This window comes from Acanthochromis polyacanthus, chromosome 1 (genome assembly GCF_021347895.1).
Source record: "Acanthochromis polyacanthus isolate Apoly-LR-REF ecotype Palm Island chromosome 1, KAUST_Apoly_ChrSc, whole genome shotgun sequence".
NCBI classification, from domain to species: domain Eukaryota; kingdom Metazoa; phylum Chordata; class Actinopteri; family Pomacentridae; genus Acanthochromis; species Acanthochromis polyacanthus.
In genome coordinates this window covers 47,690,588-47,715,747 of record NC_067113.1, presented here as the reverse complement: position 1 = coordinate 47,715,747, position 25,160 = coordinate 47,690,588, and the positions used below count along the sequence as shown (strand labels likewise).

At 40.3% G+C, this 25,160-nt stretch overlaps 1 protein-coding gene across 14 annotated transcripts in view; it reads left to right on the top strand.

Annotated features, from left to right (window-relative positions):
• The window catches only part of celf2 (cugbp, Elav-like family member 2), a 302,904-nt gene that overhangs the window by 83,837 nt on the left and 193,907 nt on the right, over positions 1 to 25,160 (top strand). For 5 of the 14 annotated variants that reach the window (XM_051947069.1, XM_051947027.1, XM_051946906.1 and 2 more), the window contains exon 1: positions 18,428 to 18,928. The exons of 2 other annotated variants lie outside the window; for them this stretch is intronic. In XM_051947069.1, the coding sequence (XP_051803029.1) occupies positions 18,567 to 18,928 (362 nt within the window). In that variant the 5' untranslated portion in view covers positions 18,428 to 18,566. Of the gene's footprint in view, positions 1 to 18,426; positions 18,929 to 25,160 lie in introns of those variants that run through there. 7 more of the 14 variants (XM_051946730.1, XM_051946761.1, XM_022193743.2 and 4 more) reach the window with 3 other exon arrangements.

Here is a 25,160-nt window from a genome sequence, read left to right as displayed (position 1 = left end):
GCCTTGTGCCCTACATTTCTTTAAAGCTGAGGTGTTGCAAGAATGGGGCGGCTAAATTGCTAAAGATGCTGCTTCTAACCGGCGTTGTCATTTTTTGGTGAATTAACTCCGTGAGTTCTGGATATTGACTGAAGAGTGAATCTTGTTTCCGTGGTGAAAAGGGGCCCAAACATTTGCTTGGGGTCAGGATGGGACGCCCAAGTTACGGCATGCAGCTGCAGATAAAAGGTCAATGCATGAATGAATAAACACGAATCCGACGTATTTTTTGCACGACCCTCGCTGAGATGTGGGACTGTTTGTGCTCCGTCTGAATAAACCGTGAGAATTCAGTGCACGATTGACTCGATGTTGAACTTGGCCCCTTTCCACCGGTTCAATACCGCTTTACTATGATGTCCACGATTTATTTACCTCATCAAAACTTCATGAAAAGCCGCGTTAAGGTTGGTTTATTTTCCAACCGTGAACCGTCCTGGTGCTCGGGCCAGAAAAACCCAGCGAGATGATGTGCAGTAAATGTGAACGTGGCGTGGCTCGGTGCCGGACTGGTCCGTGCCCAGCGGCCATGCAGCCGGTCCAGGAGCTTGGACCGGGGCTAGCTTGTTCCAGAGCTGTAGTATTAGACTCAAATAGGCCCACAACATAACAGCATGAGCCGAGCTGTCACAGGGGATTACTTCAGCGAGGCGAGCCAGCGGGGTCTCCACTGCTCTGCTGCCGTGGCGGGGAGGGGGGGGAGGCTTCTCCGTTAGAGGGGAAAAACGAGGGGAACAACAACGACGGCGAAGGAAAATAAAGATTTAGCAGCAGTAGCAGCCCGATGGGGTGATGTTGGAGCCGGTGGGGAGGGTCTGCGTCGACTGATGCCCCCTCCATCCGCGAGATTTACCTCCAGATCCGTGCATGAGCAGCGTTTCCGCGGCACCAAACAACGTGAGAAGGTTCGGACGTCTACCTCAGATTCCTCCCAGTCAGGCGTGATATCCGCTGCTTCTTCTTTCTTTCAGTTTTTTTTCTCCATCCAGCCCTCCTCTTCCTGCCGCGTTCTCAGCATCACACTTTAAAGCTGAAATATTTGGAAACTCTAGCCGCTAACAGCCTCCCTCCACTTTTCCAATGAAACATCCGCCCGTTCGGTGTCGCCTCACCTTTGACTTTATTCGTCATTTGCGCTTATTTTTATTTATATACAGTGTTTATCATACGGTTTGTTGTGTTTGCCTTTCGGGCTGATTTACATTTTCCGTATTATTCCGCCCACAGACACATGAATATGTATGATTCATATTCTCTTTATTCCCCCCCTCCTTGATGTCAAGAGTTGTAGCGTTTTCTCGGAGTCGATTCTTAAGCTTCCGCCTAATAAAATTCCGACCGCGTTTCTCAACCTTGACCTCAACTTTTAGCAGCAGCAAACACAACTGTTATATCTGCTGAAACTGTAAAGATGCTCAGTTTTTCTGTCTCCAATTTATGCTTTATTTTTTATAAAAAGAACTTGGATGACAGTTTTAAGACTGTTTGGCTTTTGTTGGTGCTGAGTTGGAGTGTTAGACGTCTTAATTTTGAAGTCAGGATGCATTTTTACACAGTTTTTTAGCTTTAATGTTGAAGAAAAATACCATTATAAACGATTATATACATGGCATTGGATGTTAAATATGAAAAGAGATGGAAAGACGTCCACTCAACCGAAGCAAGATTTGACATTCTCCAAGCCAACTAAGGACCCCGAAACTGTCTTTTATTTATTTCATTTCAATTATTCAAATCCATGCAGCTTCTTGCATGTTTTATGCACAAATTTCTGCTTTTTTTCCCCATCTTCCCGCTCTGTGGGGAAAATGAGTCGAAATGGGAAGCAGCAGTTTGGAGGCATCCCTGCTTTGAAAATAAGACAACCAACCCTTTCCTCCTCCATCCCTACTGTATTCCATCTTTTCAAAGCGACACGCTTCATTTTGAAAGTTCCCGTCGCTCACACTTTGTCTGAACTCCCCTCCTGTTGCATAAAAAGATTGAGACGAGCTTCTGCCGCGCACCTGATCACGGAAAAACAGTCGTGCTGAGGTCGACTTGTTTTCGCAACGAGTCAACATATTTCATTGATGTTCGCAGGTAGTAATTTATTGCACCATAATTTACTGACTGAATCGCTGAAATGCTTCATTGGGTGACAAATGGAACTGCTTTTGAGGCGTGCGCTTCATTTGCAATTTTCCCGATGAAAAATGTGACTTTGAACAGTTTTTCTGCATCAGGCGGCTTCGGATTCTCCGCAGATTTGGTCCGTTTGGCGGTTTGAGGTGGACAGATGGAGCATCCGGTACAGCAGAGTGCAGTCACAAAACATTGTCCTCCAGAGCAGCACAATTCTGACTTCTAGCTTCAATCCCGTGCGAATATTACAGGACCTGGAGAGCTTTTTGGACTGTATTTAGCTCCCAGCAGCAGGACAACTGGATAATGATGCATGCAGACGAGGAAATTATGGAGTCTTAAGTGGACGAATAGTCCACTTAGAGATGTTCAAGATGATAAAAATGGTGCTTTATCTGCTGAAAACCAGATTGATGCCTTGTTTCTGCGTATCTCTGTTTGCATTTTAACCAGAAATCCATTCATTCCTGTGAGAACTCCTCAGCTGGTTCTGTTCTGGGCTAGAATTTGCATCGAGTATGTTGAAAGATTTGAACCTTTAAGGTGGTTGTCAGAGAGAACAAAGTTGAACAAGCATATATTTACTTGCAACCCGGAAAATTACATGCCTATATAGCTAAACTGCATTCTCATTGTGAAAGAAACTAATTTTCTGCTTGAATATGTTGGTTACAAATGCATGTGTAATCATCGTATCTTATTTTATTGCTTCACTGTCGCTCTTGATCAGCTGACCAATCATACATTAAAAGAAGTGGGACTTGTCGCCTTTGTTCAACCCAGAAAATGGAGAACCTTCAAAAACGTAGTAAAGGGGTCAAATTTTAACCCAAACCGTGACGTTTTGGTGCCAAAGCTTAACCAAGCTTCTAACATGTTAAAGTGTCTAATAAAGCGAGATATTTTACTGGACCAAAACACGTGCTTTTGGTGTCTACATGTTCAAAATGCTGTCAAGGAATGTACCAAGTTTCTGCTGATGTCTCCAAAGGATCATACCAGATTTTAAAGGTCACCCATGTTATTGTCATTGTGGCTGATCATTCCAATGTATCTGGGCAAAAGGAACTTTCTTGACCTAGTTGGCTCAGTAGGCCATTATCAGCCCGTTTAATGGCAGTTAAGCCCTTTGTTTCAATTACAAAGAGAAAGGAAAGTCCATATTTGAGGTGTTGAAGTGAATCAGCGAAAGTCAGCAGATTTTCAAACGGGAAACATGGGTTTAAGTCATATTTCCAAACATTCTGTTAGTATTAAGTCTTGCTTTTGACTTTTTGCTAATATTTATAGTCTTTCTAACGCAAAAAAATAGAAGAATATACAGTATCCCCTTTGTGTCCTACAAGTGTAAGCTGATCTCCTCCGACCCTACAGTGTTTGGAATAGCATCCCCATCTTCCAGGAATCAAGAGAAAGAAAGCTCCCCTTTTCTACATTTACATGTTACAAAGCTCCATTGTGTGTTTCTCAAAGATCAGAATGGATGACAACGTATCTACTGCCTTTTAGAGAAAGCTCCTACTAGCTTATATGCTTGAAATTAACATAACGATTGAAAACATGTGAATTAAGTGTGAAGCTGACTCCTTCACACATGAAGTTAAAGCTTGTTTGACACATCAGGATCAGTTTAGTTTCTCTGCCAGTGGAAACCGCTTTATTCCAGTGTCTTAGCTATGGCCTGATGACTGCAAGTGTTTAAACTTGCATTGCAAACTGCAAGAAGCAGAAAGAAAAGTGCCATGAAACAAAACATCCTGCAAGGTTTCTTTAGGATGCTTTGGAGGATAAACTCAGAGACCTACAGTCAGGTAATCTGGGCCGCTGCAGTATTGATTGGGCCGGTTCATTTTAAATCAGTCTCTTGTGCCTCTCCTGACTTTATGATAGTGCAACACTTCTCCAAAGTTCACCGTCAGTACTTCACTTCAGATTCAGAGAACTGAAGTACAGAGTGAGAAATCTGTCACTGTCCGGCCACTTAATGACTGCTGGATGTGTGGAAGCAGAGAAGGAAGTGAGTCTGAGGAGGTTAGGTGAAAGATGAAGTGATCGGTATAGTTTCCTCTCAAACATCGATGCTAATTTTAAACAATTTTCTTAACTAAAAGATGTTTGTTGTGTTAAAAGAGGGGAAATCCTGAACTTAAGATGAAGAAAAGTTATTGAATTGTCACCTAAATTTAGTGTTAATTCAACTACTGCAGAAATTTGAGTTTGAATTACACATAATGTTAAGTTGATTCAATTACTAGCATTAATGTGATGCTTTTAATTGACAAATTACAAAAAGTTAATGTAGGTATCTGAGGGGCTTGACCTCAAGATAAAGAAAAAAAATTATGATGGACTCAGTTTTATCAGATTACCTCACCCTGAATTTAGTTTTAAATCAACTAATGTGGTCATTTGAGTTTAAATAACACACAACATTGAGTTGACGGAACTTTATGTCAGCATAACCCATCGAAGTAATGTTTGCAACTTAAATAGGTTATCTAAATCAATAGATTTATTTTATCTTGCAACTATGAATCATGTCCTTGTCATTACCTCCTGATGTTTCACTCTAAACAGTAATTTTAGAGACCTAATCTAATTTATAAACCTTTTAAGTTGCGAATACTGTTTTGATGAGTTGTCGACATAATAACATTGCATCAACCTAATATTCTATTTAAACTCAAATTTCTGCATTAATTGATTTAAAACAAAATCAAGTTGTAGTTTAATTAAATTAGCTCTAACTTAATTCTTCTTCACTTTGAGCTCAGGAAGCATGAGCTCAGGAAACACGTTTTATACCAACCATTAAGTAATTTGAAATACCACTGATTGAAAGAGTAATTCCTCTAAATTCCCTGAACTCAGTATAGTTTGTTGGTTGAACATAATTTCATTAGAAGTTGTCGTAACTCAAAAAACTGATGCAAACTGTTGCATCAACATTTTTTGTTGAGCTTGAAAATTTGTTTTAAAGTTGTAGCCAAAGCCCCACTGAGCTCGCCATAACCAAACTGCCCATAGTCCAATGACTTTGTCATTCAATCTGTACATGAATCCACATTCGAATGAAAAAATATTGCATTGGCTCGTTGTAGCGTAAATAAGACTATATACCCTCCTAAGATTAAAATAGGTCTAAAAGTAACTACAGCAGTAAATATAAATATAAATACATATTAAAAAAGAATTATGTTTTGACAACGTTAAGCACTGCACTAATGAAACAGTAGGAAGCTCCGCCTGTTGGTGCAACCAGGTACTACAGTTAATCTGCGGCAAATTATCCAACATGCTTGTACATATATATATAATCTTCTGCCTTATTGGTAATTAACTGATTTACAATAATTGTCCCTACTCTAATAATCTGCTTGTGGGAGTTCCTATCCCTTTGCTCCACCTGGCCCTCTGCCTTCCTCTGGCTGTGCTGGCAGTTAAACCAAGCGTCCCCTCCCACTCAGCCCCACACAGTGTGCCTATCTAATGGTGTGGAGGATATTAGGCCTCTATTAAAGATATGACCGTTGGTTTAGAGCCGCTGCCTCTCGCTCCCATTTCCTCCAGATGGGTCAGGGCAATGGGCGTTAAAGCGGCCTCTTTACCTCCCCCCTACTTCCTCCCTCCAGCTTCTGTTTTTCTTTTTTCTTTTTCTTGAATCTGCTAAACCAGCCGTCGAAGCCTCCGCTCTCCGCTACAGCGACTTAATCTGCCGAGCACCTTTTCAATCAAAGTGTGTCAGGCGGGGCGGCTCCCCGACACGACTCCAATACAATGCATGGACACACACGTCCAGGAAGTGAGGGCACGATGGCGGCAGAACACGCCCCACGTGCGTGTGCGCCGCATGCCCGGGGCAGATCAATACTCGCAATCATACAGGTGACAATGGGCGGCGGGTTTATCGGCCCCTGATTCACACCCCTGCCATCATCACCTCCTCAAAAAAATGAAAAATAATATTTAAAAAAAATTACAATCAAGGCGGGGTGGGGGTGTAGGGGGAGGGAACGGAGCATGGGAGCTTACAGGTACATGAAATGTGTGAATATGTGCGTGAAATGAATTGAAATGGGTGTGAAAGTGCATCTATTTGCAGGCGGATGCGCACACACGCACACATATGTACGCTTCCTTTGTGTTCTCGAGTGCATTTCCCCTTGTTATATTCGTCAGTGTGTGCGGTCGTGGTGAGGTTTTTTTTGGGGGGGGAGGTTGTGCACATACAGTACATATCTGTGTGTGAGAGTGTGTGTGTGTCGGTTGTTATCAGAATGACACCATCCCTACTCTCTCTCCTGCAGCCCCAGAGGATCAGTGGAGCTGCACCAGTTTCAAATGAAAATAAATGAGAGGCAGTGACCGCTACTGCCTGGGTCCCACTTTAATGAGGAAAAGGAGCAGAGAGGGAGGGGAGGAATTGGAAAGTGAGGGAGAGATTGGTCCGAGTTGGCGACGACGACCAGAATGGAGAAGAGAGGGAGGACGGAGGGGAGGTTGTGGGGGGGTGTTGTGATGAATGGAAGGGCCTCTCTGTCACCGATGCGATGGCCAATTACAGTTGGAGCACGCTCCGATGCACCGCAGGTGGAGCGGACGGTGTTTTGAGTGGCCGGAGAATATCCCTCCATCCTCCATTTGCATTGAGAGGAGGAATCGCTGCACGGTGTTGCAGCTTTAGGCGGGTTTACGGTGCGATTCAATAGCACATTTGTACACCTTTCTTTTTTCTTTTTTTTTGTAGCACTATGTGTGCTAAAGGGCTGTATCTCCAAGGATTATATGCCCCATTAAGGATTTTTGTTCTCTTACTTCTCAGCCTTATTAAACTCTCTATAAAGAGTAATGAAACATTGCTTTTGCGGCTGGCCCCCACCTCCTACACACATTTAAAAGCCATTTGAATTCAAAGAGGGAAGGGTTTCAGGTCACTAAGCTAACACAGCGGCACCTCCAGCTGACTTGCTAACACTATGGAGAGCGACAAGTCGAGCTAAATGCACTTTTTGGCGACAGATAACTTCAAAGTCTTTGGTGCAATTTCATCAAATAGAACTGAGTTGTACGTGCTTTCCAACAACGGCACTCAAATACGGTCGAAAGTCTTAAATTCTCCAGATATCCTGTGCTATGTCTATCTGTTTATGTACACAATCATTCAAAAGTTTGGGGTCACCCAGACAATGTCAAGTTTTCCATGAAAACTCACACTTTTATTCATGTGCTCACAAAATTCCACAAGGGTTTTCTAATCATCAATTAGCCTTTCAACACCATTAGCTAACACCATGTAGCATTAGAACACAGGAGTGATGGTTGATGGAAATGTTCCTCTGTACCCCTATGGAGATAATCCATTAAAAATCAGTTGTTTCCAGCTAAAATAGTCATTTACTACATTATCAATGTCTAGACTGGATTTCTGATTCATTCAATTCTATCTTCATTAAAAAAAAATGCTTTTCTTTAAAAAAAAAGAGCATTCCTAAGTGACCCCAAACATTTGACCGGTAGTGTATATATATTATGCATGTTATCTTTCAAAAACATATCAAAATTACATGATTTATCAGAGCCAGAAACTCTAAAAAGAGACCAAATTGTTCAGATTTCCATTTTTTCATGTTTGACGTCAGGTTCTGTCAGTCAGTTTCTGTCAGTCAGTTTCGCCAATCTAATCTTAAAATGGTAATAGTTCAGTAAATGTACTCAAAAATTCAACAAAAACAAACAGTTTACATTCAATTCTGCAAAAAAAAAAAAAAAAAATCAATAGAATGACTAATTCTGCACTCTTGTGACTTCTGTGCAACTGCAAGGCAATATCAAGTTATTTAAAAATATGGAATGACTATTCGACTGAGCTGCAGGCAGTGTACACAGTTGAGACTAGTAGGGAAACAAATTACAAAAGCAAAATAAAACATACTTAATCTATAAAATAAATGCAGCATGGCTCAAAAACAGTATAGAGACTAGCAAGTTATCGCAGAGTCGTTGGAAGATACATTCAGCATGGCGAAACATCCCTCTCCAGTCGATGTGTGTGTGATGAGTAGAGTGAAAAATGGCAAGTGTGTAGAGATTGTAAAAATACGTAAAGCAGTCAAGTAACTGTTGAATTTGGAGCCACCATTTTTAAAATATTGGAAACACTTACGGGTACTTGAATATTGTACGTATGGCAGGTTTTTCCAATTTTGCGGGGAAAAAAAAATCAAAGAAGTTGAGTCTTTTCAATAATTAATGGTTTTATAACTTTGCCATACTGCACAAAATAAAAATTTCAATTATTTATATTTCAAGCCAAAAACATGGCAAATAAAACCCTCAGAAACTGCTTTGGGGTTCGAGGGTTAAGAGTTTCTATCTATATTATTTTCAGCATTCAGAATTATGCATGTGGATTGTATAGGAATGTATAAAACAAGTTTGAACACTTTGTCACACAGAATGGAAACAGCATTGAAAAGATATCAACTACTCAAGTAAGCTAGTCTTATTTCATATCTGCTTTTTGTTTTGCATTTTTTGCACGTGTGTGTCTCCAAATGGCCCTAAAATTTCCGCGTCCATCCATTTTTCTGCTGATAACAAAGAAACACATCACCTCCCAGCAGTATCCAGCACAGAGCGGAAAGAAGGCTGATTTCGAAGGCTCTCGAATTAAGCTAAAGGCTTTGTTAGATTCCAGAGAGCCCCCTTTAAAAGTTATGTTATAATGAAAATTTTATCACATAGAGCTTTAGGTTAAGGCTGCAACTTCACCCGTACTTCAAAGGTTTCCACAGTCCGCTATAGGGTGGTTTGAAAAAAGAAAAAAAAATTGGCGAGACTCAACTTGATTAAATCCTTAAAAATAGCTTGGGATTAACCCCAGAGTTGTGTGATATGAGGTCTTTCCCTCGATGGCGGCGATGTGTTTCTACTTGAGTGCGGCTGAGCTCTGTCCAGTTCGGTCTAGCAGAGACTATTAAAACTAGCAGACAGCAGCAGCAGTGTAGCTGCGAGGCCTCTTCAGGGGCTCAGGACATCAAGTGTGTTGGTGTGTGAGTCGGCGGACGGAGTCAGAACCACACATATGTCATGTACAGACCGCCGGTGCAGACATTAGTGTGTGAGGGTCAGCGAGCAGGTCAGCAGGTATTTGCTCGACAGCGTGGGGTTTGATCACAACGTCCTGCGATGCACAAAGTGCGTGAAGGTGTGAGTCGGTCTACATGTGTCCGAGTGTCGGCTGGATATGATGGTTGTTGTAACTCTTTGAACTGGTCTGAACCGAGTCAAATGGAAACATCAAAACACAGCAACGGAATTAGAACTTCAACATTTAACTCTTTGTTTTGGTTGTTTTGGCTCAGATGTGGCTAATTCATAAATTTTGCGTCCCTGCAAAATTTAGGACTCGTATTCCCACCACTTAATTAAATGCATGGTTGCATTAAATGTAGTTTGTAGGTTGAACATAGTTTTGTTAGAAGTTTTCACAACCCAGAAAGATTTACACAAATTGTTGCATTATGTGCCAGCAAAACCAATGGTGCATATAACCGTAGACTGGAGATCCAAAAATGGATGTAGCTGCCTTGATGTCATCCATTAAGTTTGGCATTTGGCTGTTGCCATGTTGGTTTTTTTTAAAAATTGAACATAGCTAGCAAGTAGTGGATCCTAGTGGATAAACCAAGGACTCAATGCTTGGTGTCGAGCTAAAACTCTCGTCAAGCCTAAAACATGCCCTACTTTGTCATCTATTTTCCTCTAAATTGGACCATGTTTTGCAAAATTAACACCATGTTCTATTCAAAAAGTCTTTAAACTAGCAATTGAGACAATAAACTCATGAAGCTAATGTTAAATGAGGCAACAGGTCAAGAGAGTAATAAGGTCATTTTTTCATAGACTGTTTTGCAATCTAACTTTTATTTGCAACTAGAATAGTCACCCCCTACTGGTTGTTACAAGGAATGCAGCTTTAAGAGTTGCAGGTGTATTTTGACTCAACAGCTGATGTTTAAAATGTGCTATATACAATAACAGCAACCTGACTTGCCTCGTTATCGGCCATGGACTTAATTTCTGGATGTCCTGCTTTTGTTTTTTCTGTCAAAGCAGTTTGTAAGCGTTGTATTTACGTCCATGTATCATACACAGTTTATTTATCACCAAAACTTTGTAATTCATTATTAAAAGTTGTAGATTCTCCAGATATCCTGTGCTACATCGGTATATAGACATAGGTATAGATTTTGCCTCATCATCTAATTTAGACTTTTTCCTCCATTTTTAAAGGAACCCAGCAGTTTGCTAGCTTTATATCCATAAATATGCTGTTAGATAGACTGTTACCTTTATGGGTCAAATCCCAAAAAGCCAGTCAAATGGAGAGAAAAAATCCTCAGAAGTAGCTTATTCTTGGTTGAGGATGTGGTATTAAGTCTCATCTATATTTTTTTAAATCCCTGAACCACTGACACTCTCCACCGTGCTTCACATGCCACTACTTGCTGTGAAAACAAAAAAATTCATAAAATCTCTTATTTTTTTCGACAAAAAGTGCCCTTGTACAAGCCTGACTATACGATGTCTTCCAACTGAAGGCGATTCATTGAAAGTAGCCGTTTAATAGAAAGGAATCAAAGCGGCGAGCTGACACATCCGTCCGGCCGCCGCGTGTTTGAGTTTATGCGTTGTGTCAGATCTTGTGCAAAACAGGTCAGCGAGCATTTAGAGACTCGCAGCCCCACAGGTGGAGCTGATGGGATCCACGTTAAACTGGAACACAATGTCCTCACCGGAGTCCAGCAAGGGCCAATAACAAACTGACCGAGAGAGGAGAGCGGAGGGAGGGAGAGGGGAGGTGAGAGCATGAAAATGAAGGTAGAGAAGGCACCTGGAGAAAATGTGGGACTGAAATGTGAAGATTGAAGAGGATCCTTTTGCTCTATCTTTAGTTTTACTCGGGTTTGAGTCGCAGAGTGGCTCATCTGCACCGGGGTGCTTCAGTCGTGTTTTTATTGTGAAAGTGCGCGAACACGCATGTATGGTGAGTGAAGACCCGCCAATCGAAACGTATTTTTCTGGCGTCTTCGAGCCCCAGCAGCCAGGCTCTGTCTGGTTTCGGGCCCCTCACATGTCCACTTAGGCTCAAACGCAGCTGCTTGCTTTTCTGAATTATTCATGAGGCCCCTTCATTAAATATTCACGTGTGAAAAGCCGACGCCATCAGCTACCCACAATCCTCTCCTCTGGGTGAGATGCAAGCAGGAAGCAGAAGCCAGGCGGGCTGGGATGACGGTTTATAGTATCTGATAGGCAACACACTGGCTGCTTTTTTCCCCTAATTTGCTCCGGTATTTTTGGCCCCTTTTGTTTCGTTCTTTTATCTCAGTCCGCCTCCTCCTGTCTTTTTTTCTAAAGTGATCGATTTGTATTGTTCGGGCAGCTGAGCTCCCCTTCGAAGCCCGAGGTGAGGGAGATGAAGGAAAGATAGAAATAACCAGACGGAGGGAAGAGGCTGGAAAAGTGGGAGAGCGAGCGAGGGCGAAGGCAGACCTCGCCATGAGCGGGATCTCGGAGAACATGGAGGCCACGGGGTGAGGGGATGGGAGAGGTGATGGGTGAGGGTGGAAAAAAGAGAGAGACCAGCAGCAGCAGCAGCATGAAATGTTCTCTGCATCTGACCACTGGCCCCGAGTATAATGCACAGCTCAAAGATGCTTTTAAGGTGTCAGCGTTCTTTCGGAGTCGTGGAAAGTTACATAAGCCGACAGCAGCGATCTTGTTCTTCTTATCGTGCTCGCTGTGAGGCGGCTTGTTTCACCGGTTTGTTTCTGTTTGGGTGAATAAGGAAGCGCTGCAGCGGTCATAACCAGCAGCATGCAGCCTGACTGTGTGGATTCTGAGTCACCCAGATCATGCACTGTAAAAAATGAAAGGTTTTGAACTTTAATGCGTCGAACAACTTCCATTTTTTATACCGTTTCTTAACCCCAGAAAAACATAGGCCAAAACTGTAAATAATGTCCACATCATTTTTATTTTTTTAACAAATGTTCTTTTGTAATTGTAGTTTATTTTTTTACTGTAGATATTTACAGATTATTTGAATAAATAGATCAATATATGTACATCAAGGATTAAGAAAATTGTGCTTTTTGTTATTTTACAAGTGTAATTTTGCTCTTTTATGATATTTGAACATAAAATTACACTTTTTTTCTGTATTAAAATGTGCAATCATTGTTTTACAGATATTTGTCATTATTTAAAAGACAAAATATTTATCTTTAGGATAGAAAATGGTAAATATTTTGTAGCCGTCATTTTACAGATTTGTTAAGTTATAGATAATGTACAGTAAAATGACAGAAAATATCTTTAAATAGATTAGATATAGACTGATGAACTCCAATAATAATAACTTTAGCATTTACATTCAATTGTCAATTGAACTGATTTTGTATTGTTGGTCAAAATAGGCAAATCGTAAATTCTGACTGACTTTTCTGGCGCTTAAAGACTAAATGACTTAAAGATTCACCGACAAGTGAAGAAAATCCTCAGATACAGTCCTGTCAACTGATATCAGCAGCTCCACAGATAAAGCTCTTCCTCCTTTCTTGTAGGTCGAGAAGTTCTTGTAGCAGCTCAAGCTAAGCGGAGCACAAATCAGACAGCAATATCATCTTCGTTCTTCTATTTCCATTGGTGTCATGAGCATTTCGGTTAAGCACATGTGACAAGATCATCCCAAGGGCTGCAGACAAAACGCAGCCCTTCATCATCCATGTATACGAGGCTCCATTGTCGTACGGAGGCAGGAGTTCACGATCGACCTCGCTCTTCACGTTGCATCGTTGTTCAGGGTCACGCTCCTCGTCATTAAGTGCACAGCTTATCTTTACGTCATCATTCAAAGCCCTGTTTACTTTGGCTAATTCTCCTGGAAGGTGCAGAATGGAATCAGGAATTCACGGCAGCACATGCTAGCGAACATATGCGTCATATTAAATGCTATATTAAACAGCTGCAACACAAATTGCATATTAAAACAATGTTGTTGTTTTTTTTTGTGTGCCCCCCCCCCTCCCGTCAGCTGTCGGTTTCACATGGCTACATTGAAAATTGAGAATGTTCATGTTTTATTAATAGACGGAGGCTTTTTGTTCGGCGAACAAGAGGCAGAGGTTTGTTTACAAACGGATGCTAAATGAGGAGATTTGATTGGGTGGTTCTTCGCACATGAGAACACGAGTTCCAGTCGAGTCGCTGCAAACCTCATTTCACTGCAGCAGCTACACACCTGCACGTAGACGGGTGTTTGGAAGGTTTGTCAGCAAATACAGAGGAACATTTCACCTCCTATCATCACATATAGTATATTGTAAAAGTAGTGCATGCTGTCAGTATAAGCACAGTTGTCATCTTGTTGAATTAGTCACATTTTGAGGAAATATAGTGAAATAAGTTGGTTGTGTTTAAAGGCTTAAATTACATTTTAGACATATTTTGACAAATAGAGATTTTTTTGAATTTTTGGTTTAAATTTATGAAATTTCAAAGATTTTCCAGTTTTGTTAAAGATAACACTTCAAAAAAAATTTACATGTTTATCTGGTAAAAGCTGCAAATGAAGTCCACATTAAGTGTATTAGGGATTAAAAATTGTAATGTGTAAAAAATTTGTAATTTAGTAATAAACTGGCCAAAACTGTCATCAATGTTCAAATCTAAAATCTGTATTTTTATAAATTGTAATTTGTTGTTTTACAATGTTTGAATCTAAAAGTACACATTTTTATGCATTTCAATATATTTTACAGATATTTGCTGCTCTTCTAAAGAAAAAATAAGTATATTATGGATTAAAAATGGTTCATAATTCTTTAGTCTGTTATTTTACAGCTTTTCCCAGTTTTGTTAAATTACAAATAACTAGTAAAATTACAGGGGGAAAAGTATTGTTTATCCATCAATGTGAAATTAAGTTCTTTTTCAGTGCTAGAAATATCATTTTTGGCACATATTTGCTGTTATTTTTATCATTTATGACAGTTTTTCACTATTCTTTTTGCATATTTTTCTGCCACACTTGCTGCCAGATTTTGATAATGAGATACCATTGGTGACATGGCTGGCATTCTCAGGGCATCAAATAGAGTTTTGTCAAAGCTCCTTATTTCTGTTTCACACAAGGTGTCCTTTGCCATCGCTGCCACCAATGTCTATATTTGAAGTTTTCCAGTTTAAAACAGTTTTGAGTTTGGAATTTGGCCTTTGTCACTTTGGAGTTTTACAACTGTATTCTGAATCTGTGATTGAAAGAGTGATACAGTAATGACCTAGCACTATTACAAGGTAGGCTGGCACTAATTCATACTCTGCTTTATCATCTATTTTACTCTAAATGAGGCTGTAATTTACAAAATGAACATCATGCTGTATTCAAAAAGTCTTCAAACTAACAATAGGGACCATAAACTTATTAGAAAACTGTTTACTGAGCAAACAAATCAACAGAGACGTCAGCTCAATCAATCAGACTTCTTTTTCCAACCAGAGGAGTCGCCTCCTGCTGGATATTAGACAGAATGCAGGTTTAAAGCTCAGAGAACATTTGAATACAAACTGGTGGCATCAATTTCTGCCATTTACGGATGTTCAAAGATCTATCAGACCATACTGTGCATTGAAAAATGACCTCAAACTGAACTCAACAATCATATAATACAGCTGTAAAGAACCATCTAACTACTTATGGTGATTTATGTCCAGCCTCCAGAGCACACTGTTTTCAAGGCGACTAGAATGTAGCTTCAATGAAAACTGCTGACGTTGACTCAAATTAACACAGACCTTATTTCTTGACAGGAAAATGAACACTAGTTTGCTTTTAGCGCCTCAAACTAAACCTTGTCCTGCTTTTATTGTGTCCAGGTGACGGCAGAAAACTGATTTCTCAAAAAGCCTTAACTCGAGGTAAATATTCAGATTTTTTTCAGCGACTGGATGTTGAACCTGCAGGAAGCGGGTGAAACTTGTGCTATTTGGAGAAAGGATAAAACGAGGTCCAGAATCAGCTGCGCCGTCGCCTTGTGAGCGGCTTTCGTCAGCTCGTGTTGGATTTGAGCTTCCATGAGCATCAGTTCAGGCACCGAGATGAAAGACCGCAACGGCCGATTACGACGCGCCAGTCGGTTATATAATGTCCCGTATGAACCCTTGTTCTGAGATGAGGTCAAGTGCGGTGAAACATGCAGCGCCATCCCCACTCCTGGGATGCCGCGAGCCTCGAGGCGCTGATGTAGGATCAGCCTTTCCCGTCCAGACTCTGACCTCAGTCGTTGCAAGCAAACATGTGAGCTGACCCCCAGAGCAAGGCCGCGGGCCAAGTCCCACCCACGCCATACACTTACCCCGCTGCATGTGTGCATACCGAGCACTTTTTTTTTTTCCTATTGACCCAGATACTCATATTCTTCCCCCAGAGAGCCGGCTCTCTCAGTCTAAGAGAGGCTCATTATTTTACTGGAGTGCCTCCCCTGGTTTTATTTTTTTCTTCTTCTCCCGAGGAAGAAGAAGCAGGAAGGAAGTGGGGCAACCCGGTAGCGTTGCTGCACAGGGGGTGTGTTCAGGCCCGCTCCGGTTCCACGGGGAGGCATATTGGATCCACACAATTAACGCGGCGTAAAATAGAGTCAGCAAATTTGCGGCAAATTACGGTCCAGGTTCATTATTACAAAGCTATCCCCACGCGTAACTGCAGCCCTCTCCGAAGCTGGCCGACTCATTTGATTGTAAATCACCTAACCGGCCGATGCTTTCATTAAGTTGCCACAGTGAAGCTTTCTAATAGTTTATTTAATTTTATTTTATTCATGTAACAACACTGTAAAAAGCATATTTAAGCTGGAGTTGAAATAAAGTGTCTTTCTTCTTTGGTGAAGGTGGATTTGAGGATTCTGTCACCTTTAAATTACATTTTGTTGCTGTAAACTGGTGTTCAAATTTCAGCAAAGCTGAAAAAATGAGGTTTACTGCTGCTTTAACATTGTGCTTTTGACGTTTCTTCAGTTGTTCTACTGCAGCTCAACCAAAAAAAGGTAAATGGTATGTCTACTGACAAAATCAAATTTCATGTTTCGGTAAAGCTCATACTTAAATTCGACAAACTGGAAAGTTGATTTTCTTTAAAGTTAAGCTACAGCAATGGTAATTGGAGCAGAATCAAATGATTTAAATGCATCTAACATAAACATGTGCTGTTATTATTGTGTTATCTGAATTTGGATTGACCAAACTCAGCTGCGTTAACAATTGAAGGACTTCCTCTCGAGTTGCCTCACATAGTAAGAAAACTTACAAACTTTTAGAGAAACTCAAGAAATCCAAAGTTCCCATTGGATTCCTCTGGGCAAGCAACAGTGAAAACAAACTTTACCAGAGAGAAACCTCAGTTTACATGCAGCATACTATGATTATGTAATGCAAAAAATCAGTTAGCTTTGATGTCCAGGTCATAGTAATGCCAGCCAAGGTTCCTGAGGTGAAGTATCTTCATGAACCTACAATAGAAGTCTGTTTGCTGTTGAAGCTCCTATGGTATGTGCAAATGCAGCAGCATCTTTAAATAGATTTTTGGAAATGTCAAAACCCATCATTAATCATGGCGACAGACCATGATTTATTTTGTTGAGTATGACTGAAAAAAATACATTTATTGATAAGATTATCCGTGAATACATCTAAAGATGTCTATAGCTGAAGATGCCTCATGGTAAGAAGACCTTAGAAAATTATAGAGAAGGCCAAGAAAACCAGTTTCCTTAGGTTTTCCTTTTGCAAAGCATTGGGGAAACGAAGGGTAGAAAAAAAATCTGCTTTACCAGGAAGAAACCTCCGTTAATGTGCACCAAATCATGAATGTCCATTTCAAATAATTGGCTATCTTGAAGTAGGACAATGCATAATGTCTAGGAATCAGTTAGTTTTAGGACGTCTTCAGGGTTAGTGTTACCAGCAAAATGTCTGTTTGGATTCTTAGTCATCCAGGTCACGGTAACTTCAGTATAAAGCAACTGGACTTGGTTATTTAACATCAGACATGTTGCAAGCAATTGCTATAGCAAGTTCAAAGTGATTTTTGCACATATTAAAACCAATTTTGGCTACAGAGCATGATTAAATATGATGGAAAAGAACATTTAATGGTAAATTTATCCTCACATACTGTCGAAATTGTGGTTATTTATATAGAAGTGTTAAAGAACATGTCTTTATATCTATATCTAAATTACCTGAGACACATTTTAAACCTTTTTGATGGATAATGGTTAGAGACATCTATGGGTAAATGGATAAAGATCAGCTTTAACGCTGAGATCCACATCATATGTCATCTTAAGGCACCTCATATAGTAAGAAGACCTTACAAAATTGTCGAGAAACCCAACAAAACCTAAGTTTCCTTGGGTTGTTCTTTGGTGAAATAACATTCTGAACCAAACTGAGAAGTCTGGTTGCATTTTATTGAAAGTAGAATGATAATAAAAGAGGTAATGGCTTCTTTAAAGGGAGTTTTGGAGCTGTTAAAACCAATCTGGGCTACAGACTGTGATTAAATATGAGGATAAAGAGCATTTGATGGTAAACTATGCTCACTATTTTGGTTATTTGTGTAGAATGATTAAATAACATGTCTTGATATCGAAGTATAAATGATCTGAGCTACATTTAACGGTGAATACTGGTTGGAGTGCTGCACTGGTTAAAGGCTTCTCCGTGTGAGGAGATCTAACAGTTAAAGATCAGCTGTGATGTCTTAATGCACCTCATAAAATAAAAAGACCCTACAAAATTGTGGAGAAACCCAACAAACACAAAGTTCTCTTGGGTTCTTCATTGGTGAAACACCTTAAAGATCCTGCAAGAGAGGTCTGGTTGATTTTTATTGAAGAATGAATGAATGTTAATAGAAGAGGTAATGGCTTCCTTAAAGTGACTTTCGAAGATATTAAAACCAATTTTGGACCAAATATGATGAAGATCAGATATTTAATGGCAAAACTGTCCTCACGGATTGTTGTTGTTGTGGTTATTTGTGTAAAAGGATGTGTCTCTACATTCAAACATAAACGATCTGAACCACATTTAACAGTGAATACCGGTTGAAGGCTTCTCCGTGCGAGGAGCCCGAACAGTTAAAGATCAGCTGCAGCGCGGTGCGCCACGCCTCCACGACTCGACACCTGGTTCTCCAACAGTCCGTCAGTTGCGCTGTTGCAGAGCGGATTTTCAGACAGGACCGGCGGAAGAAAAAGCAAGAGGAGGAGGAAGCGAGAGAGAGAGAGAGAGAGAGCGAATGGGGGAGAGGGAGAAGAGAATGTGACAACTGCTGGATGCGGACAGAGTGTGTGCGGCGGCTACACTGCCTTTGGGGAGGCCTCGGCTCTTGCACCTGTCCCTCTCCGTCTCCGCGACCAGCAGGCGCAGTTTTGGGCGACGCTCCTTTATTTATCAGGCGGAGGCGCACAGCGGCGGAGGCGCACACACACACATATCCACACACACACTCACACACACTCACACACACACACACACACACACACTCACACACACACACACACACACACACACACACACACACACACACTCACACACACTCAGCTCTGGACGCAGGCAACATGACTTCATCCTACAATCTGGATTTTCTGCCCGATATGATTGTGGAGAGCCGCCTGCTCGTTCCCGGAGACAGAATGTGAGTTCTTCCTCTGTGTTTTTTTTTTTTCTGTCTCTCTCTCTCTCGTTTCCACTGTCCTGAAAAGCTGCTGTCCGATGTGGAGGCTGCTGCTGCTCCGATATGTGACTGGAATCGGGGTCAGAATTAGCGGCTGTGACTGTGGTTCTGTGTGATTGTGTTAGTTCTGCCTTGTTGTTATTAATATCCGTCGATAAATTGCGCGAGATCGCAGGAGCGCCGGCGGCTCTTATCAGCCGTAGACAGGATGGTGATGAATGAACGCCATTACGGGGAATTAACGAATGAAAACCTCCGTCTTTATGGAGCTCTGTTATCTGCTGCACCGTCGGCGGATCGCCTCAGCCCGCCAGGTTCGACTCTCTCTCGGCTCCGGCTCCTCCAAAGCTCGGAGCCGCCCAGTTCCTCCGGCGCGTTTCGGGACCGTGCAGCCGGTTCTGGGAGCGCACCACGCTGGGGCTCAGAAAGAGTCGATCTGTGTGTTCTGGCTGCTGTTTCACGAGCAGAATTAGATGGAAATAGGAAAAATGACATAATTTGGAGACGGAATCAGTCACATGAGGCTGATCCAACTCCTCCCGAGGCGTTTTCCTCCCTCTTTTCTTTATTTTTGCGCATGTTCTTGTCCTCACTTTGGACACTTGGATGATGAGAAATGGCAGGAAATGTGACCAAAGGGGGGAAAAAAAGGGAGGGAACGCGCAGGAATGCACGGATCACTGCTATCCCGTGTGCTCCAATTGGATTTGCTGTAATTCAGTTTAAACTCCGGAATTTCTCGAGCAGGGACAAAGGGAGGTTTTCATGCCCGACATCTCGGTCATGTGTTTTCTCTCCACACGCAGCGCATCATGTCCCACTTATGTCCCCTCAGCTCACAGCGCCTATTTGTTGATGGATCTTTTTTTTCTCTCTCTCTCTCCCAGCATAGACAGAGAAGGAGACAGAGAAAAACCTGACCTGTTCGTTTTTCCATGTGAAGGTCTTTTTATTTTCTTCTCCTTTCAGTCAGATGCTGCACTTAACTTCTGGTGACTCATGATGTTGAAACGAGATGAAGTGTGAAAGTGTTTGGGGCTGTGTTTGTGGCCAAAAAAACCCTCCTAAAATCGTGCAGTCAGTCACAGATTAGCATTGAAATTCGATGAAAAACGCACAAATAAGAAGCTACATGGTTGCATGCATCAGTGAGAACATCACTGGAGTGTTTTATTCCATCAGACTATTGAGAAATGTGTGTTTTTTGTGACTGAAAAATGCGAAACGTATGCAAATTATGTGAGCAGAGCTGAAGGATTTGAGGAAAATGTCTAATTGCAGTGTTCAAAATACGCTGTGTAACAGATTTAAAACATGTAAAGTAACATTAAAGCATGAGAAACCGTCACAAAAAGTGCAGCTGTTGCATAGAAGAATGCACGGATTTGCAACAAAATCATTGGCAAAACAGTCTAAATCCTGGATCAGATATCCTAAATTGCTGCCTTTTTTGCTAATTGCATTGTTTTTGCTCATTGTTTGGTCTACGCTACAACTGAGCATTGTAAAACATTCATATTTTTACCATTTATGTGCTCTAAACTCACTATTTAGCACCTCAAGCAAACCGGTATTCACTTGGTGTAGACTTGTATCGTGGACAATCTTAGAAAATTGTAGAATTTCTACTAAAGTTTCAATTCTTCACAATGAAATAAGCAAAAAAAAAGTCACTCTTGAATGAATTTTGGTGCCGTAACTTACTGCTCAAACAGAATCCAGCATGGCAGATGGGAAAAAGTGTCTGGCGCAGATACAAATCGCCACTTTTGCTCTGTTTTTAATCCTAAAATCGGATGAAAACAGGATGCAAACATTTGTGAGAACAGCCTTGAGTTGCAGTGACAGTTTGTATCCAGGCAGATTAACTGTGTGACGATATGAATGGAAATTTGTGGGGTACATGGGGATTTAAATCATGATTTTTACTCAAAATATCATGACCCTTTGACCTGATCATTCACCCCTACAGTTCACTATTACATACTCATAGGGATATCACAGTGATTGTATCTCATATAGCAACATAATGCAGTTTCATTTGCAAATTAATACATCAGCTCACCAAAAGATGCAAATGTGATGTAGTAGGAAAGGCTTCCAGTTTAAAAAAAGCATGTATGGAGGTACATAAAGATTTTTACCCAAGAGACCAGGATTGTGTCCCACGTAGAACCATTATTCTCAGACTTAAATGTGGTTTTCTCACAGTTTGGTAGGTTTAGGCACCAAAACTTGGTAGTTCGATTGATGAAAACATCATGTTTTGGATGGTACAATAACATTAATAACTAAATGTTTGAACCTTGGTTGAGTTTAGAGCTCAAAACTACTTGATTAGGTGCAAGAAAATAGCACAATTTGGGTTAAAATATAACTTTTCCCCTACATTTTGGAAGTTCCCATCAAATGAATGATTGGTTTACTTAAAAGAAACATGGGTTCATTTGATTGGATATGCATTTGTAACAGGACAGAAACCACAATTTTCATCAAAATGTGATTGAGAATTGGAGTTTAGTTGTATAGAAATGACTGGTTGTCCAGTTTAGTACCATGACATCGCTATATTAAGCACCACAGACAGGTTGACAACCAGCGAAGGAGACTCAAATCTGAGCGATTATCTGAGAACCTTCAACAGAAATAGTCGTCCTTGTTGTTTTGCTACCATATTTGAAGTGATTTCTTGCACTCTGGCTTTCAAAAATGAGATAACAAACATGATTTTAGATGACAAATGGTCACATGTAAGCAGGCACACACTTCGTACTTCAGTTCACTTTGGTTTATTGACATGAAGACCAGCTTCATTTGGTGCAAAGAGGTGAAAAATGAAAAGAAAATTCAACTATATGTTTATACTACAGTAGCAATGCTTTAAATGATGCAACAGGAGATCAAAACTGCCAGAAGCTGCCTGCTTGTCCTCTCCACAGCAGCGATATGAAGCCGGGTCTCGCTCTTTACCCTCCATTGACTCTCTAGTAGTCTATTAGCCAGATGCTGGAGTGACGAGGCCGCTCTCTCATTAATCAGTGTCATCGGCGTGGATGAGGACGCCGCCACACCTCCAGCCGCCTCCACTTCCTCCCTCGGCATCGGCAGTTGCTTGGATTTACTGAATAATGTGAGTCAGACGGGCCTATCGGTGGCCTCTCTGAGGAGGCGGACAGGTTGGTGCACATAGCGCTTATGGAGGTGACGCTCGGCGAACACGCCTCTCGAGCTCGGCCGTTTAGCTTCGTGATCTTAACATTTCCTCATCATCATGTTTAAGAGCGCCGTTCTCCCACTCAGAGTGTAAAAGAAAACTGCATTCGCCTCCCGAAGCGGCCTCCACGTCACGCTGTTGCCTCCTCTGACAGCATCGGACTTGACAAATATTAGCAGAGATCATGTGGGAACTAAGTGGAACTAACAGTCTGATCTCTCAGAAACACAAGAGGGGATAAAAAGGGGGTGAAGCGAGAGGAAACGTCAGGAAAAACGGAGCAGGACCTCTGGTCTTCGCTTTCCACTCGTACTCAGCAGCCGGGGCTGAGGGTCCGACTCTGGGAAATATGTGACCCTCCTCACCTCGCTGTGTCGGAGCCCCGCACTGTAAAGAAAAGAAAGAAATCCTGGAAGAACCCGATGAAAATCAGGAAGTAAAGGTGCCAGAAAAATGCAATAAAGATAGTGGAATACTGTAACATTTCAAGACTGTAAAAACAGTGAAAATAGCTGTAAGTAATTATATTTTATGGCGAATTTAAACCGTTTTTTGCAGTCAGCAGGTAAATTAATATTTTTTTTCTGTGATTTTACTAAATATAATCTGTAATTTAATAAAACAGGAAAAATCTAAGTAATTTTTCTCTCAAATAATGACAATGCTCTGTAAAACAATTAAATTTTTTTTGGCAGATTTTAATACAGTAAAAAATAGTGTAATTTTATGAGCAAACATTGTTTAAAAAACTAATTACAGACCTTTAAAATGGATGTTGTTGACAGTTTTGGCCTGTTTTTGTTATATTTACTGAAGTTAACATATAGTCAAACTTTATTCTGCAATTTTACAAGTTATTTTTTTATTCAATAAAAAGAAAAATCTCAAAAATAACGTTAGATTATTATAAAAATCACGTTTTTTTTATTCTTCACCATTCTTCGCTCCTTAATATTTTACATTTTTCTTTCAAATAATGGCTAAGATCTGCGAAATAATTATTTTTTTGCTGATTTTAATACAGTAAAAATAGTTTAATTTCACAAGCAAACATCGTAAAAGAACAAATTTACGATTTGTTAAAATACAGATTTTTAAAATAGACGTCATTGGCAGTCTTGGTCTGTCTTTTATTTTGTTGTTTGTTTACAGTTGACATAAAATCTAACTTTTCTCTGTAACTTCACAATTTTTGCAAAAATTTTTAAAAAATATACAAATTTTGTAATTCAACAGAACAGGAAAAACTGTAAAAAAAACCCACATTGTTTTATCAAAACAATTTAGTTTAGTATTTTTAAAAAAAAATCTTGTCCGTAATATTTCAAATTTTTCTTTTAAATAATGGCAACTATCAGTAATAATTTTTTGTTTTTACTGATATAAATACAGCCAAAAAGTTGTGCCATTTTATGGGCAAACACTGTAAATAAACAAATTTAATATTTGTAACAATGCAGATTTTTAATGTGGACATTATTTACAATTTTGGCCTGTTTATTTTTTATTTTTTTGCAGGAACTGGTAATTTCTTTTTATTTTTTAAAAAGGTGATTTCATTAAATGTTATCTAGTATGTAAAATGTCTGTAAAATAACAACAAATAAAATATATTTATTTTAAAAATATACTATGTTCATTAATGCAACTTATTAATTCCCCAAATATCTGTAAAACAATAATATTTTTGCTCATTTAAATACAGTAAAAGTACTCTAATTTTATGGTAAAATGGTGTACAAGAATAAATTACCATTTGTAAAAATGGAAACCACATTACTCATAGTTTTGTCCTATTTTTTCACAGTTAACTCGAACATTAATACTTTTGTTCAAACTAGATATCATCTTCAATTTAACAAAGCAGGCTAAAACCTGTGAAATAACACGACTTGTTCCAGACATTACAGTACATCTGGTACGAGGCTGTGAGGTTCCTCGGGTGCATCACACCCTCGTCTGCAGAAGCCTTTAGAAATCATTTCTGCACAGCAACGAGCTCTCGTCTGGGCGGTCGGGAACACGAGGCTGCTAACTGTAACAAGTACAGAGTGTTTGGAAGAACAAGGAGACAGACTTGCAATAATGCTTGAAAATAGCACGTTCTCGCCAAGCGTGTACACAACCCGCCACTTAGACGGACACGCTAAAGTGGACAGCTCGCCATAGATCCTCTTTACGACCGCCGCCGCCCACTCATCCCTTTCCTGACCTCCTCCCGAGTCGGAAAGGACACAAATCACGAACCCAACAGCTGAAAAGGGTCCTGTGACAAACAACATAGGGTTCTCTTGAGAAATGCAAGTTTCTGTGTGCTGAGGGGGCGGCTAGGAGAAGAGACGCCTCCGCTGACGCTTTAAACGTCGCCATTGTTGTGCACACCTTTGTACGCAATGCAAAGAAACTGCTAGAAATCTGGAGTTCCCTACAGCGCTTCAGTGAAGAATAAGATCACGTTGAGATTTTTCTAATCACTGTGTCTGTGTAGCAAAAAAAAAATGTTGCAGTCACCAGTTCCACTTTCAAGGAGGAGGATTGCAAACATGAAAAAGCTTGCAGGACTTTATTTCCCAAGTGTTTTGTTTTCACGTGCAAATTTTAGTCCAAGCAAAAGTGTATGTTTACATCTAAGACAATTTTAAGACCGCAGTGGATCATTTCTTGATGAAAATAAATGTCTAAATGTGTCGAGATGAGTTTTTAGTTGCTAAATCAGGGAAAAGACAGTGATTTGAAATGACATTATGATTTAAAATCAATCCTAAAGGTGCAACTTGGAGTTTGAACTTCACTGGAATTTGATTTTTTTTCCATTTGATACATGTTAAAGTAGACTTTGAGTTCCCTAATCTTCAAGTGCAGTAACTAGCAATTAGTTTAGCAATGTTGCTAGACTTATTAAACTCAGGTGTTTGCTTACAGGGCTTTGTTTCTTCAGATTTTTAGTTTTCTCATGCACGCTTTAGTCTAAGTCCATTT